Genomic DNA, 15987 nt, shown 5'->3' with positions numbered 1-15987 from the left:
GAATCTATGGTAAAAGGAAAGAAACATTAGTCTTGAGCAGGGGTCAGCAGTAAAATGGCAGCGATTCACCAGCATTAGCCCCTGGCAGGACACTGCCTCCATATTTACCTGCACTTCTGCAGGTATGGCCCATTGCAGCGTCCACTGGCTGCAGATTGCTGTTCCCAGCCAAAGAGAGCTACAGGAAGCGGTGGAGACTGGGTCACCCCTTCCTGCAGCTTCCATTGTCTGAGAACAATGATCTGTGGCCAGCTGGAGCTGCAATCATCTGTACATGTGGAGGCACAAGTAAATATTGCAGCAGTGGCCCACAGGGGTTAACGCTGGGGAACCAGATCTGGCTGACAAGTTGGTATTTGCCCGGCCCCTGGTCTTCAGTCCTTCTCAGTTGCAGCAGATTTTCACCACTGTAACTCACTTGAACTTGAGTCATCATTCTCAGCAGCTTCACTAACACTCAAGTGATACAACTGTAGGATTCATACTGATGAAAGTGAGGAGAGATCAGGCCCATTTCCTGTGCGGGGTAGACAGGTGGGGAGACAAGGAGAGAAGAACAGGATAAAAGAAGGTGGATGCTCTTTTGCCCATGCTCTGAAGTTTTCCTTGCACAACCTAGCAATCATTTATGCGTACAGTCCTGTATTAAGCAGAAGAAGATTTGACTATTGTAAAACAGGGATCAGACATTTATTAAAAGCAACGTATCAGATCCTTAGCAGGTGTAAAGTGCTGGAGCTACACTGAGTTCGCTAGGGTGCTACCACTTTGTACTAGCTAAGGATCTGGCCCCAAAACAGACACAATGTTGACATTGTGTGTACCCTTTAAAGTAAATATTAAAGTCAGGCAAACATTGCATGCAAAATAATATTTAACATAATTAGAAGTGCTGGGCATGCATATTAGCCAAACAGCCAGAGCTACCCACACAAGTGCAGCTATTGTGCTTTCAGGTAAATAATTTCCATTATTTTAATTGCTATCAAATAGAAGATTGGCAATATCCACTATGGGTTATTCATTTGCTACTCCTAACATTTTCAGCATAAGATTTTTAAAGGTGAAGAATTTAAGATTCATCTAGTGAGATTTCAGATTTTTGCTCAAGTGCTAAGGTTGAATGCAATGCCTACATTATTGCTAACACTGTTTAGATTAAATACCATTTGGAAATAACTGACTAGCAGGAGATGGTCATATTGGTAATACTGAAATTTATAAATACATTTATAAATAGCAGGCCAATTTTTTGGTTAGTTTAATCAAGTGAAAATCCAAAGTAACTCCACTGGAAAGCCAAGCAGAATTTGTTCCAATATTTGTAAATTTAATTCACGCTTGCAGTCATAAACACAGTGTGAAACATCTGCTGCTATTGTATATATTTCACCATTGTCACTCCAATTGTATTCTATGACTTATTTTTAATTGACTGTCTGACAGAAAAATTGCCTGTAAATTACCTAGTAATGTGTATCTCTTCTAGTCTTTTAGAATAGTTGTTGCACATGTTAATTATATCGTAAAGAAACATTTGGATGTATTTATTTTTTAGGATGGTTTGGATTTATCAGACCTTTAAGTTCATTTTCTTATTCACTTCAGCTTACAGTGGTAAGTTTACACATACTTCCTAAATGTACACACAGAATAATACAATACTGTTTTAAAAATGTAAATTTAAGGGGAATAATATTTATGACAGCCTAAATATTGCCATGTAAACTGAGGGCTGTAGAATCTGATACTCGTATCCCAATACATAAGAACTAGGGGTCACCAAATGATATAAATGGGTAACAGGTTTAAAACAAACAAAAGGAAGTTTTTCTTCACACAGCACACAGTCAACCTGTGGAACTTTTTGCCAGAGGATGTGGGGAAGACCAGACTTTAATAGGGTTGAAAAAAAAACTAGATAAATTCATGGAGGTTGGGTCCTTCAATGGCTATTAGCCAGGATTGGTAGGAATGGTGTCCCTAGCCTCTGTTTGTCTTGAAATGGATGACAGGAGAGGGATCACTTGATGATTTCCTGTTATGTTCACTCCCTCTGGGGCATCTGGCTTTGGCCACTGTTGGAAGACAGGATACTGGGCTGGATGGACTGTTGGTCTAACTCAGTATGGCTGTTCTTAAGTCGAATAGTGCCCCTTTCAGTGAGCAATCCCATTTATTTCAAGGGTTGTACTTACGTTAGTAATGATTGTATAGCAGACCCGATTCTACTCTGTTAGGTCAGGTCTACACTGGACCTAAAAGGTCAGCTTAAAGTATGCAACTCCAGCTATGCAAAATGTGTATCTGGAATTGGCTTACTTTAAGCTGAGTCATGGCAGCATCCACATGGTGGGAGGCCAATGGGAGCAAATGCTCCAGTCAGCTTCCCTTACTCTTCGCAAAAGGAGAAGTACTGGATGCTGGCATGAGCTGCTAGATCTGCTAAACTGAATACAGTACTACAAGACCAACCACCAGAGTGTCGATCTTGCAGTATGTATAGATGTGCCTTTGCACTAGTGTAAATTAGGAGTAACTCCATATAACACTATTATGAAACAAGTACAAGTGAGATTAAAATCAGACCAGTTATAGACCGCTCTGAACACTAGAGCCAGGATTCTTTGCACAGTTGAAGGTGTGTAGCACAATTTCTGTGGGTAGGAGCTCCAAGCTCTCTCTTTTGCTTCCATGATCCTGGGCTGACTTTCCTCCTGGCCAGTCACCCAGTGTAAGTTAAACCTAAATTTGCTGTAAGTTGTGCTGTCTGTCAAGGGGTCTTTATAGCAGCAGGAGATTGTTGTTGCTGCTATGGTGTGAGGAAGCCACAGTCAAGCTTCTTTTCTCCCTGGCTACTCCCCCACACCCCACTAAGTAGAGGGAGGGTACAGTTTCAGAATGGTTAAGCCAAACAGCCATACTGAAGAGAGAAAAGTAAGCAATATACTTCTAAAAAGCTTGGGTTTTCTTAGAGACATTGCTTTTATATGACACTATCATGCTTTAAGAAATAGCTGAGGAAACAGTTCAGATACTTATAGCATCCTTATAACTGCTACAGATTATTAAATGACAAAGTCTAGAATCAGAAAATGAATAACTCTGCAACCATTTATTTTACTGTGCATTATGGTTCTGTTGAAATAGTTGAAACGTAGCAACCAGAGGAAAGTAAAACTCTTGTGTACATTTTTCAATGTTAGCATATGTTAATGATTTACTTCATTTGGTTGGCAAACATTCCATCATGTTTCCACAATGACCACTATGTGAACAAAATAGGATAAATATCTAATACAATTTTTGCTTTCTAATGAATTATATATTTTCACACAGGATGGAATTAGATGATAGAACATTTAGGAAGAACAGACCGACAGATTCATTTAACATTTTTAAGTAAATGTATTATATAGAGTGGAAGTTCTGGAAAACTAATTACTTTTAACTTTGTCAAAAGGTTCTGGAAGCAATTTCCCCTACTAAATTAATGTACCCCAAAATAAGAATACTAAATACTTATGTTCTCCTGTATTCTGTACAAAAAGGTAAATAAGCTACTGAGCATCTGATTCATCAGGCATGTGTACTATTTAAAAAAATCATTTATTATATTAAATGTTTCACATTGTAGCAAATGGCAGCCCTTTTAGGATGTGTCTGCACAGCAGGGTTTAACTTGAAATAAGCTTTACAAATAGAGCTACGTCAATTGCATAGCTTATTTCAAAATAGCTTATTTTGAAATTGGGAGCGTCTACACAGCACTTATTTCAAAATAGAGCACTCTTCCTCTGCCTTCCCTTATTCCTTGTACAATGAGAGTTACAGGAGTCAGAGTAAGAAGTCCTCCAGCTTGGCAGTATTTTGACACTATTTTGAAATAACTCCCTGCTGGGTAGGGATTAAGTTATTTTGGAATAAAGCTAGTTATTTTGAAATAATGTTGCTGTGTAGATGTACCCTTACAGTGCAATTAAAGTTTATGTAAATAAGTTCTAATGATAATACGTGTCCATATTGGCAGAAAACCAGTAAATATATATACACACATCATAGTCATGTTCTGTATTTATAAAATGCTTTTTTGAATAAGCGAAAAGACACATGTTTTGGGGAAAAATTGTAAAAACCTTTTAAAAACCTTGTAAATCCTTGCAAAGTAGCTAGGATCTTAACCCATTGAATTTATTTTAAAATATGTGTTTTCACTGATATACATGACAGCCTAAAATATGTTTAACTTTCTATATATATAAAAAAGATTTTTCTGTGGGACGAGTGACGTAATCACCTCATTCTGCATCCCACAGTCCCTCCCCCCTCAGCTGCCCTGCTCCCTCCCTTCCTCCTTGCTGCTAACTCAGTAGTGCTCAGCAACCTATGACTCTCTTGAATGGCAGTAGCACTGAGGATAAGCTGCTACTGCTGGGCTTGTGGGTGGGGGGGAGGAGAAAAATTGCAGGGCTCCAGCAGTGGGGGGTAGAGGCCCACTGCGGGAGAGCGAGCCCGGACTGGGGGACACCTCGGCCCCTAAGCCGGGGCTGGCTGTACCTCCGGCAGCTGCCACATAGTAGGCAGCTGCCAGAGTTTTAAATTGTGCTGCTCTGGCGGTGCAGGGAGAGGGAAGAAAGAGCACGTGGCCTGGTGAGGGGCCTGGGCCCCCCTCCTGGTGGCTGTGGGGACAGGGCAAGGGGCCTGGGAGTCACCCCCCTCCCAGCAGCTGGGGAGGAGGAGAAAGTTCAGGGCCTGTTGAGGGGCCTGGGCCCTGCACCTCCTCCTTCCCTGCAATTGGGGGGAAGGGTGAGAGGCCCGGGCTTTGTCCCCCCTCCCTCCCAGCAGGCAGGAGGAGAGAAATGTGGGGTTTGGCAAGGAACCTGAGCCCCACCCCTCCTCCTTACCGCCACCAGCCCGGGCTTGGAGAGAATGTGCCAGGGTGGAGAGCATAGGGCTTGGCATGGCCAGGGATGAAGGGTGGGGACAGCTGGGGCTGGAGCAGCGGAAGGGGGGGCCTGCAAGCCATGAGACCTCCTCCCTCACGGGTTTAGGGGGAGGAACTGTGAGCCACACACCCTCCCTCCTTGCAACCTTCTCCCTGGTAGCTGGGGAGGAACTTCTTTGGCTGGCCTGGCTTCAGGGAGGCCAGGCAGCTTCGGGGAAAGAGCTGGGACAGGCCAGGGCTGCCACATCTCGGCCTGGCCTTCTCTGGCGGTCAGGGAGGAACCGGGTCTGCCTATCCCTGGAGAGGAGCACTGGTGAGCATAGCGAGCAGGGGACACTACCCCCTCATCATAATAATTTGTTTTAATGGAGCCTACATTAATACTATATTGGGGCTATAAATGGCTTTAAAATCTAGGAAGAGATTAAAATTTAAAGAGTTTAACTGAGATGAGCAGAACAAATGTTAACAAGTTTTTTACTTTTAAGTGTTCTGCAGATGGTTCTTAATTTAGTATGAGGCTGTCAAATAACAGTAATCAAATAACTAAATATATTTCACTGGAATTTCCTCCCAGTTCGTACAGAATAGAATATTTTCCCTTTATCCAGTTTTTTCTTTTAATAGCAGAAATACAGCCTGAGCACAACCTGAGCACACCCTACTTATATAGACTTGGCTACACACAACAATACAACAACATAGTGTATGCATCTCCAAACCTGCACTGATGCAGCCGTTCTGCTGTAGTGCTTCTGGTGAAGATGCTGTATGCCCAGAAAGGCAGTGCTCTCCTGTGGGTATTACTCAGCCTCCATGAGAGGTGGAAGCTATGGCAGTGGAAGGGCATCTCTTGCCAACATAGCACAGTCTTGACAGTACTTAGGTCAAACTAATTTGCATTGCACAGGGTGTGGTTTTTTACACTCCTGAGTGACATACATTAGATCAATTTATGTGGCAGTCTAGCCCTCCTTTGTAACATAGGAACAAATCATTACAGCCTTTATGCTACAGGTTGAACCTCTCTCGTTCGGGGCTCTCTGGTCTGGCAACATCCATGGTCCAGCAGAACCACAAATGTTGCTAGACCAGAGCCCCCGGCCCGAGAGGTTGAGAGTGGCTGGGAGCAGAGCTGGTTTGGTTAGCGGCAGCTTGCGGGGCCAGTGACCTGGGGGTAGATAGCCCCAAGAGCAGCTGTTGCTGTGTGGGGGATGGGGGCAGGAAACCCCAGGCACAGCTGTAGCCATGCGTGCGCATAGCTGGGGAACCCCGGGAGAGCTGAGGGTTCAGGAAGCAGAGCCAGGAACAGGGGAAAGCAGAGCCAGGCAGGTGAGCCAGAGCCTCTGGGGGTATGTCTACACTACAAAGTTAATTCGAACTAACGGACGTTAGTTCGAATTAACTTTGGTAGGCGCTACACTAGCGCTCTGCTAGTCCGAACTTAATTCGAACTAGCGGAGCGCTTAGTTCGAACTAGGTAAACCTCATTGTACGAGCACTAAGACTAGTTCGAACTTACTAGTTCGAATTAAGGGGTGTGTAGCCCCTTAATTCGAACTAGTGGGAGGCTAGCCCTCCCCAGCTTTCCCTGGTGGCCACTCTGGCCAACACCAGGGAAACTCTATTGCCCCCGTCCCGGCCCCGGCCCCCTTAAAGGGGCACGGGCTGGCTACGGTGCCCGTGCCAGGTGCAAGCCTGCCAGCACCCAGCTAGCAGACCCTGTACCTGGCACGGCTCGAGCCAGTCTCTTCCCAGGACCAGGCTGGCAGCTCCCGGGAGCTTGCCCGGGACCGCAAGAGGCGGGCACCCGCCTGGGCTAGTGCGGACATTGTGGACCTTGTCCACAACCTCCGCACTAGGCACAGGAAAGTGGCCGTCTAGGGCAGGAGAGCTGCCAGCCTGGCCACCCAGGAGCAGGTGTACATGAAAATCAAGGTGGTCCACTGAGACCCCCGACCCTGAGCTTACAATGGCCGTCCTGGGTCAGACCAATGGTCCATCTAGCCCAGTAGCCTGTCTGCCGACAGCGGCCAACCCTAGGGACCCTGGACCAAAGACAGTGACCAAGCCATTTGTCTCGTGCCATCCATCTCCAGCCTTCCACAAACTTTGGGCAGGGACACCACTCCTACCCCCTGGCTAATACCACTCCATGGACCCAACCTCCATCACTTTATCTCACTTCTCTTTAAACTCTGTTCTAGTTCTAGCCTTCACAGCCTCCTGCAGCAAGGAGTTCCACAGGTTGACTCTTTGCTTTGTGAAGAACAACTTTCTCTTACTAGTTTGAAGCCTGCTACCCATTCCTTTCCTTTGGTGTCCTCTAGTCCTTCTATTATGGGAACTAATGAAGAACTTTTCTTGATGCACCCTCTCCACCCCACTCATGCTTTTATAGACCTCTATCCTGTCCCCCCTCAGTCTCCTCTTTTCTAAAGTGAAAAGTCCCAGTCTCTTTAGCCTCTCTTCATATGGGACCTGTTCCAAACCTCTGATCATTTTACTTGCCCTCCCCTCTCCCACCCTCTCTCTTCCCCTCTCCCACCTCCTTTTCCCAGTCTCCCCGAGTTTTGTTCAATAAAGAGAGATTCTATTTTTGACCACACATTTTCTTTATATTGGAAGGGTAAGTGGAAGGAGGTGAGGGAGGAATGGGGTACTAGCCCCTGATGGGGAGGACTGGGCTGGCTCTGCGGGCTTCTGGGGGTGGAAGCTCTCCTGCAGCCCCCCAATTACCCCGTCTCCCCAGATGGCAGCCTGCGGCAAGTGCAGCCAGTCTGATGGCCGAGTGCTGTGATGTGCCCAGTGTGGGCACTCAGGGCACTCCAAGCCAGGACTGCTTTGCAAGCGGGCCACCCCTGAGAACTGTCTGTCCGGGGTGGGGGTCGGGTCCCTTTAAGCACAGCCCTCGGCTAGCCTGAGGCAGCAGCTCCACGCTCTAAGTCCTCATCTGATGCCCTGCCGGCACTGCTTCCGGCCATCCTTAACCTCGGTTCAGGGTCCACTTAATGTGGACATGCTAGTTCGAATTAGCAAAACGCTAATTCGAACTAGTTTTTTAGTCTGGCTCCATTAGTTCGAATTAGCTTAGTTCGAATTAACTAATTCGAACTAAGTTAGTTCGAATTAGCGCTGTAGTGTAGACATATCCTCGGTTCCCCCTGGGCATTAGCAAGGAGAGGAGCCTTGGGAGATCCCGGACACCTGACTTACCCCGGTCCAGCAAATTCATTTGTTTGGGACCACTCTGGTCCTGAGAGTGGTGGACCAGGGAGGTTCAACCTGCATTATTTACACATAAAAGCTGTTTGGATATGTTTTGCCATAAGAGAGTTAATATATGCCTAGAGACGTGTGCGTATAAATCTGAGATTATATTACTGCTCTCTTTGTTAACTACATTTCCTAAACTTTTACTTTTTCACTTCACTTCAAGTTCATTATTTAATTGTATATTCAGAGAGAGTTTTTCTCTTTAGTATAAAGAAGGGAAAATTAGATCCTGGATAGATTAAGAGGAAATATAGAGTGCCCTTTGGAGTTTTGCAGATTTACCCCATCTGAGAATCTGCCTCTAGGACCTTGCCTTTCGTCAACTCATTGTGTTAGATTTAACACCTGCAATAACTCCAATTAATGCATTTCACTTCTATATCAGAATGTATATCTCAGACCTATGAAAATATGTCCTTCCAAGGAGGAGATGTGGCTACAGTTTTCACACCGAACTTTGAATACTGTCGAATAGTATGTACTTACCATCCTAGGTGTCTGTTATTCACTTACCTTCCAGCAACATGGACTAAAGATCCTGCAAAAAGGTAACATACCATGTCTCTGAAATGGAAGCAGATTTTTCTGTACTACCAGTGTGTAATGTATTTTAGGCGCACAGCACCTCTCCATCGATGTAATATTATTACATAGGAAATGCTGCAATGTGCTTAAAGAAAGAACAAAATGGTGGCTCTTACCATAGAAAAACAGGATGCTTTGCATAACACTTTCATATTTCTTTAGAAATGATTATGTAAAGTATCTTTTCCCAAACCTGTGGAAGGCAAACTTTTTGTTCAGGAAAGGAAACCGCTTGTGCAAGCATTCAGATCTGCAAGGTGTTATTAAAGTCCTACTACATCTTTGGTAGATACTCCTTTTCCATATCTAAGCCATCATGCCCCCCTCAAAGTGGGGGCATGCCACAAAATGGGATATAGCACTAGCTATTCCAAAAAGAATTATGGTTAAATTCCATCACACCATCTACAACACTGAGTTATTCTAGAGGTATTTGCATACCTGAGGCATATAACCTCCCAGAGTCCACATATGAATAGTAAGCGCTACCAAAAATGGCACATTGACTATGCAGCATGATCTCATCCTAAGATTTTAAATCTGTAAACATTTCGTGCCTAGATATTATGATACTGGGGTATATGGGAATGCCTAGAATTTTATGCTGGAAAGGGTCAAGAAGGGCTATAATGTTAAGGGGCTCCCCGCAGCTTCTTCCTTTAGGAAGTTTTAATACTCATTGCACCAGAAAGAGCTAAAATGGGGCTGAGGAGCTGGAAAGCATATTTTGCTCTTGACTATGGAAACATAATGTTGCACACAAGCTATTTCCCAGGAGTTTGGGCTTTTGGGATTATTTTGATCTATCACTGCATTTTAATTACAGGTTTAGCTGTATCTTGAAAGACAGCGATACTGAAATATTACCAAAGGTGGGCATGACCGGTGCAATCTCTGGACATTCCTTCAAACAGTGTGACACTCAAATAAGTGGTAAGACGTGGTTGTTCATCTTACTGTGCAAGTGAGTCTATTTTCACCGTGTGACACACAGCAAATATTTGTAAAGGTAAACATAGTGATAGTCACTTCATGGGAATAACAAATGACAATTCCTTTCCTGGCTTCTTCCATCGCCTGGCCTTCTAGACTCCCAACGACAGGGTAGTAAGAAAGTGCAACCTTCGTGCTGCAGCTCTCCAGCTTTCTCTCAGATATATGTTACTCCTCCATCAGAGAGCTCTACTATTATTTTGACTCCAATCAGTTGACTCCAATCATAGGCATGCAAAAGAGAGTAGAGCATGGGTTCTCTGTTGCTGCTGTGTGACTCTCCCACTTTGATGATGCCCTTTGAAAATTCATGTCTGAGGCTATCTTTCAATATTGATGGATACGTTTTTCAAATCCATTACTAAAACTTCTTTTACCATCACCAAGATGTCACCAAGCTGAGACCAGTGTTCAGCAAAACCTATCTGGCATGAATGATAAATGCTTTCACTGGACATGCAAGATCATATTTTTTGGACAAATTTCCTTTTGGAAGCCCTTGCTAATATTGGGCCGAGCAAAGCCTGGCATATGTGAGCAAAACTCTATTGTCTTCAGAGAAGAGATGCCTGCTCACATCAAGGTTAAATGTGGCTTATTATATAGCACTAGGCTGCAGCTTATTCAAAATTCAGCATCTCATTTCATACAGGCACTCACTTGACAGATTCTTGAAGTCCTTGTCTGTTGAATTATGTACTGACATAATTTTTTTCTGGAATCAAACTAGCATAGTTCAAATTGAAATTCGGCCTTTTGTGTTCATGATAAGGACAAATGTGCTGGATGAACACAACCTGGTGTCCCAAAATGTAAAAAGTAAACTCTCCATTTATTGAAGGGAAAGCAATTTATTTCAACCTCTTTGGTCCAAATGCTCCCTTTGGATGCATGTAAACAACTCCTATGGACTTGAGTGGAGATGGCAATTATGTCTGAGGACAGAATTTGCCTGTTAAAAGTGCTGGTTTATGCTTTGTGAATTTTGAAAGTGGAAAGACAGACTCTGCTATATCAGTGTGTGCTACCTCATGGTTGAAATCTCATCATGGTGATGAGTGATCTGACAGTCCTCAGCCCACTCCTCTTACCAGGATACAAAAGCAGCTTTAGGATCATATTTTGCTTCTTTTACTCATATGAAGTAGTACTTGACTGTCTGCAGTCTCAGGTAATGTCTACACTACAAGGTTTTTGCGCAAGAAGCCTTTTGCGGAAGAGATCTTCCGCAAAAACTTCTTGCGCAAAAGTGTGTCCACACCTCAAAAGTGCATCGCAAAAGTGATGTGCTTTTGTGCAAGAGAGCATCCACACACATTGGATGCTGTCTCGCATATAAAGCCCTCTGCAACCGGTTCTAGCCAGGCTTTAGGTCATCAGTTGCTCTCGAGTGCTGTTGCCAGAGCTTTCCAGAGGTGTGCGCTTAAAGGGACCCCCTCGACAGCCACTTCTCTGTTTCTGCTGTCTGCTTGCTAGCCTCTTTGGCAAAACAAAGCTTCAGCAGTGCCTACTGTGTGTGCCCTTTGCTTTTTTGGGAACCCCACAGTTTTTACCTCCTCTCTCTTATGTGCTATGGAGCTGGAGCTGCCCCTGGGCATGCGACGGACCCCCAGGGTCATGCTGCACTCCCTGAGTGCCTGCTTCCAGCAGCATTCCTGTTTCTGCTGGAGGTGGACCCCGAGATCCTCTTCATTAGCCTCTCTCTGGCTGCAGCTGCTCCACTCTGGCTGCCGCACCCTCCCCCCCCCATACAGGGAAGATTCTGGAGGCTGAAGACCAGCGTGGACTGGTGGGACCAGCTGGTCCTGGAGTGGTGGGACAACCAACAATGGGTCCAGAACTTCCAGATGTGCAAGACCACCTTCCAGGAGCTCTGTGCCTGGCTCATCCCTGCCTGGCAATGATGCAACACCCACCTGCGGCCTGCCATCCCACTCCAGAAGTGGGTTGCAATCACACTATGGAAGCTGGCCACACCAGACAGCTATCACTCGGTGGCTAACAGTTTGGGGTGAGGAAGTCCACCATCAGGGCCATCCTGATGCAGGTAAGGAGATCACAGACTGCAGTCCCTGCCTGGGGTGGGTCGGTGGGAGGGGTTGGGGAGGGAGGGTGTTGCATAAGGGGGACCCTCAGGACAGAGGGGCTGGGGACTGTATGGGGTGGAGTGGGGGTGGGGGAAAAGCCCTGGCCCCAGGGGCTTGTGCCTTCTCGGCCTCACACAGCCCTGCTAGGGGGGCCATGGGTTCACAGGGGAGGATTTCGGGGAGGGGGGAAGGCAGCAGGGAGGAGTGGGCATGTCCCACTGGGATCACACAACCCCTCTCTCATTCTCTGTTTTGTGTGTTTTTTTGGTCTCCTTCTGCAGGTCATCTGGGCCATCAACTCCCTGCTGCTATGCAGAGTTGTCCGTGTAGAGGACCTGGATGCCACCATGGCTGGCTTTGCTGCCCTGGGGTTCTTCAGCTGTGGGGGAGCCATCAACGGCACACACATCCCCATATTGGCCCTGAACCATCAAGCGGCCCAGTTTGTGAACTGGAAGGGTTACTTCTAGGTAGTCCTGCAGGCCCTGGTGGATCACTGCGGCCACTTCACGAACATTTACATGGGGTGGTCAGGCAGGACACACAATGCCTGCATTTTCAGGAACTCCAGCCTGTGCGCCCAGCTGGAGGTGGGCACCTTTGTGCCCTGCTGGGAGTTTCCGGTGGGTGAGCACACGATGCCAGTGTGCATAGTGGGGGATGCTGCATACCCACTAATGCCCTGGCTGCTGCTCTCCTGCACCGGCTAGCTTGATGCAGCCATGGACATTTTCAATGTCCACATCTACAGAGCCCACATGCAGGTGGAGTGTGTGTTTGGGCTCCTCAAAGGATGCCTCCACTGCCTCCTCACCCGCCTGGATGTCAGGGAGAAGAATATCCCCGAGGTGGTGGCGGCGTGCTGTTAGCTCCACAATCTAGTGAAGCACAAGGGGGAGGCCTTCCTCCCGGGGTGGGTGGCAAAGGCCACCCATGAGGGCCGGGGCTTTGAGCAGCCCCAGACAGCTACTGCCTGCAAGGTCCATCAGCTGGAAGGCTCTGAGGGAGAGATTCTCTCAGGACCCATGATAACTCTCCCCAGGGCCTCCCCAACAGAGGCTCTCCCGTCCCCCTCTCCCTCTCTCTCCTTGCCCCTACCCTGACCTCCCAATAAACACACCTGGTTGGTTTCAGACCAAAACGAGTTTGTCTTTATTTCACACGAGAAGAAGGTGGGCAGGGTGAGGGGGGCTGGCTGAACTGGGAGGGGGGAATCAGGACTGGGGGGAGCTGAGGACTGAGAAGAGTAGTGGGGTGGCTTGCAGCGCCCCCTTAGGTGTGTGGACCTCGTTGTGGTTGGGTATGTCTGGGGACCCAAAAGGGGTGGGCAGGAAAGGTGGCTGGAGTGGGGTCAGGGTTGGTGGGGGGGCAGGAGGAGGGGCCATAGGCATGACTTGGGGGGGAGGAGGCATGGCCATGGGGATGGGAGGGAGCAGAGGCATGGTTTGGGGAGGAAGAGAGGCATGGCAGGGTGGGCAGATGGATGGGCAATGGGCGCAGGAGGTTGGCAGGAGGATGGAAGGCAGGAGCTGTGGCAGCAGGCGGCTGTTTCCCCCATACAGGACAGGGTGCTGCACATGGTGTCTCAGCGCACCATCAAGTCATTCCAAGCCTGCTGCTGCTACTCCACGTTGCTGTTCAGCCTGCGCGACAGGGTGGCGTGGATGTCCCACATGAGGCCGATGTACTGGGGCATGACGTCCTTGGGATGCCTGGCTCATCTCCACATCCCTGGACTGTGGCAGGTGGCTGTGGTGGCATGGCATGGCCCTTTGTCCCGGCTGGTTCAGCTGTGGAGAAGACACAACAGGGAGGAGCGATCAGTCCTCTCTGCACACACATTCCCTATAGCTGTGCCCTCTTCTGTGAGTGGTGACTACACCAGTCCGCAGCCCACAGGAGGGGGATGTCCCGGGTGCAAGGCCATGTGTGGCCTGCACAGCACACCCTGTGTCACAGGGGCCCCAAGTGGCCAAAAGCCTGTGCTGCCTGCTTTCTCCCCCACCCCTACAAATACACACCATGGCCAGGCAGGTAAGGGAAGTGTGTGGCCGGAGTGGGATTTTTTGAAGGGCGGCAGAGGAGCTCTGTGCAGCTGTTCCTCCCTGGGGTGTGCACACAGCTGTGGCTCACTGTGCTGTGTGTGGGAGCAGCTGCTGCCTTGCAGGTGCAGACATGCCTGTGTGCTGTGTTCTGCTCTCCAGGGCATGTGTGGGGTTGTGCCTGTGCCTTTGTAGCTAGCCTGCTTGCAGCTGGCTGCGCCCCCACCCCTCGGAGGGCAGGACTCGTGTGGCCAGGCATTAGGCTGGCAGCAGGCTCCCCGCCATGTTGAGGGGCTGGCTGCTGTGCCTGTGTGCCACGCCCTCCTGCTGCACGTAGTTGCATGTGCACAGATTGCAGCAGCACGGGCTGGCCGAGCAGCCCGCGCGACATTGTTCCCCCTGCCCCTTGTGCTCCCACCTCCCCTACCCTGTGTGTGTGCGGGTGCCAACTTACCTGAAGATTAGCAGTCCAGGCTGGCAGGGACTGGCTCCAAGGCCAGGGTGATGGTCCTGCTGTCCTGCTGCTCCTCCTCCTCTGTCTGGGTCTGGACCTGCTCCTCTATCTCCTCCTTGGGACACGCTCCGGCCACAGGACTACGGGCTGCTCCAGACTAGAGTCCACCATGATGGAGGGGGAAGAGGGTTTCCCCTCCCACAAGATGTGGGGGAGCTCCCTGTAGTACAGGCAGGTGTAGGGTCCTGCCCGTGAGTGAGCCCTCTGCTCTGTTGCCTGAACATATCCCTGACAGAGCTCCTTCATCTTGGTCCGGACCTGTTCCATGGTCCAGGCAGGGTAACCTTGCTCCCTCAGGGATGTGGCCATGTGGGAGAATATGTCCACATGCCTGCGCTTGGCCCGGACTTCCTGGAGTGACTCCTCCTCACCCCACGATTTGAAGAGGGTCGCTATTTCGGAGGTGGACCAGGCTGGAGTGTGGTGTTCGCTGCCCCTGAGGGGGGTTCTGGGAGCCCTGTGGTGGCTCCTAGGAAGGGCCAGGGGGGTCTCAGGCACCTTCCTGCTCTTCCATGTTCTGGCAAACAGAGCCGTGAGGCAAAGGAACCTGCTGTGGGCAAGCTTCGTGCCACAATGCTTGTTCAGGGTGCCTGCAGCTTTAAGAAGGGCCAGCAGACAGAAACTATAGAGTTCTGATTGCTTGCTATGGAGCGTCCAACAAGCCACCTGTTCCGGGAGGCCAGTTCTTGCACAAAAACCCCTGCGGAGCGTCAACACATGCCTTTTTGTGCGAGAGCTGTAGTACAAAAAGGAGTTATTCCTCATGGGGAGAGGAATAACACTACCGGCAAAAGCCCTCTGTCCTGTCGATTTACTGTATTTTTTTTGCACAAAAACGCGCTTGAGCTTTGGACGCTCTGCTGGTTTTTGTGCAGAAATGGCCGTAGTGTAGACATAGCCTCAGTGTTATGAATGTGGCTATACCTATATACAAAATAAGGTGCTACTCAAATAACTAAGAGCAGCAAAATCAAGTAAGTAACATTGCTTCATATGAATTTCTGTATCTTTGGCTCTTCTAATACAGAATGTCTTCAGAACAGTGGTTTGTTTGTATTCCCCAGCTTGCAGCAAGGTTGTTCATATGGGATTGGACATGCAAGGGACAAATTATAATATGACTACAGCTAACAGCTACCAAGAGTGTCAAAAGAGATGCACCAATGACAACAGCTGTCAATTTTTTACATATGCTTCAGGAGCATTCCACAGTGCAGACTTTCGGTAAATAACATTTTGACTCCTCCAATTGAGCAGCAGTATATTGTAGCATTGCAAGTCATTGGCAACACTTAAGATAAGGGATGTTATGCAAGTTATTTATGTTTGCATTGTCCTCCTTGAAATGTAGAAATTTAATCACAAATGTTTCCTTTTCCTATTAAAATGAGGTCTAGTCTTATTGGTAGGAAATGGTCTGTAGTCATTTTACTCAGATTTGTTCATGGTGGAAAGACAAGATTGGTATTACAGCACTGGAGAGTCTTACATGCCAGGGAGATGTAGATTTCAAATGATATTGTCTACTGTTCGCTAGTTAATTAA

The 15987-nt window shown here is 47.8% G+C and overlaps 1 protein-coding gene across 1 annotated transcript in view; it reads left to right on the top strand.

Moving 5' to 3' along the window:
- The first annotated feature begins 862 nt into the window (after positions 1 to 862).
- LOC102455335 (coagulation factor XI) overlaps positions 863 to 15987 on the top strand; it is a 35403-nt gene continuing 20278 nt past the window's right edge. Inside the window, exons 1-5 of the mRNA XM_006128454.5 lie at positions 863 to 956; positions 1559 to 1617; positions 8607 to 8769; positions 9633 to 9739; positions 15507 to 15666. Of these exons, the coding sequence (XP_006128516.3) occupies positions 1560 to 1617; positions 8607 to 8769; positions 9633 to 9739; positions 15507 to 15666 (488 nt within the window). The 5' untranslated portion in view covers positions 863 to 956; position 1559. The remainder of the gene's footprint in view (positions 957 to 1558; positions 1618 to 8606; positions 8770 to 9632; positions 9740 to 15506; positions 15667 to 15987) is intronic.

The sequence above is a fragment of the Pelodiscus sinensis genome, chromosome 4 (assembly GCF_052426305.1).
Source record: "Pelodiscus sinensis isolate ZL-2025 chromosome 4, ASM5242630v1, whole genome shotgun sequence".
Classification (NCBI taxonomy): Eukaryota; Metazoa; Chordata; order Testudines; family Trionychidae; genus Pelodiscus; species Pelodiscus sinensis.
Note: the sequence above shows the minus strand (reverse complement) of the source record. Positions and strands in the feature narration are given on the sequence as shown.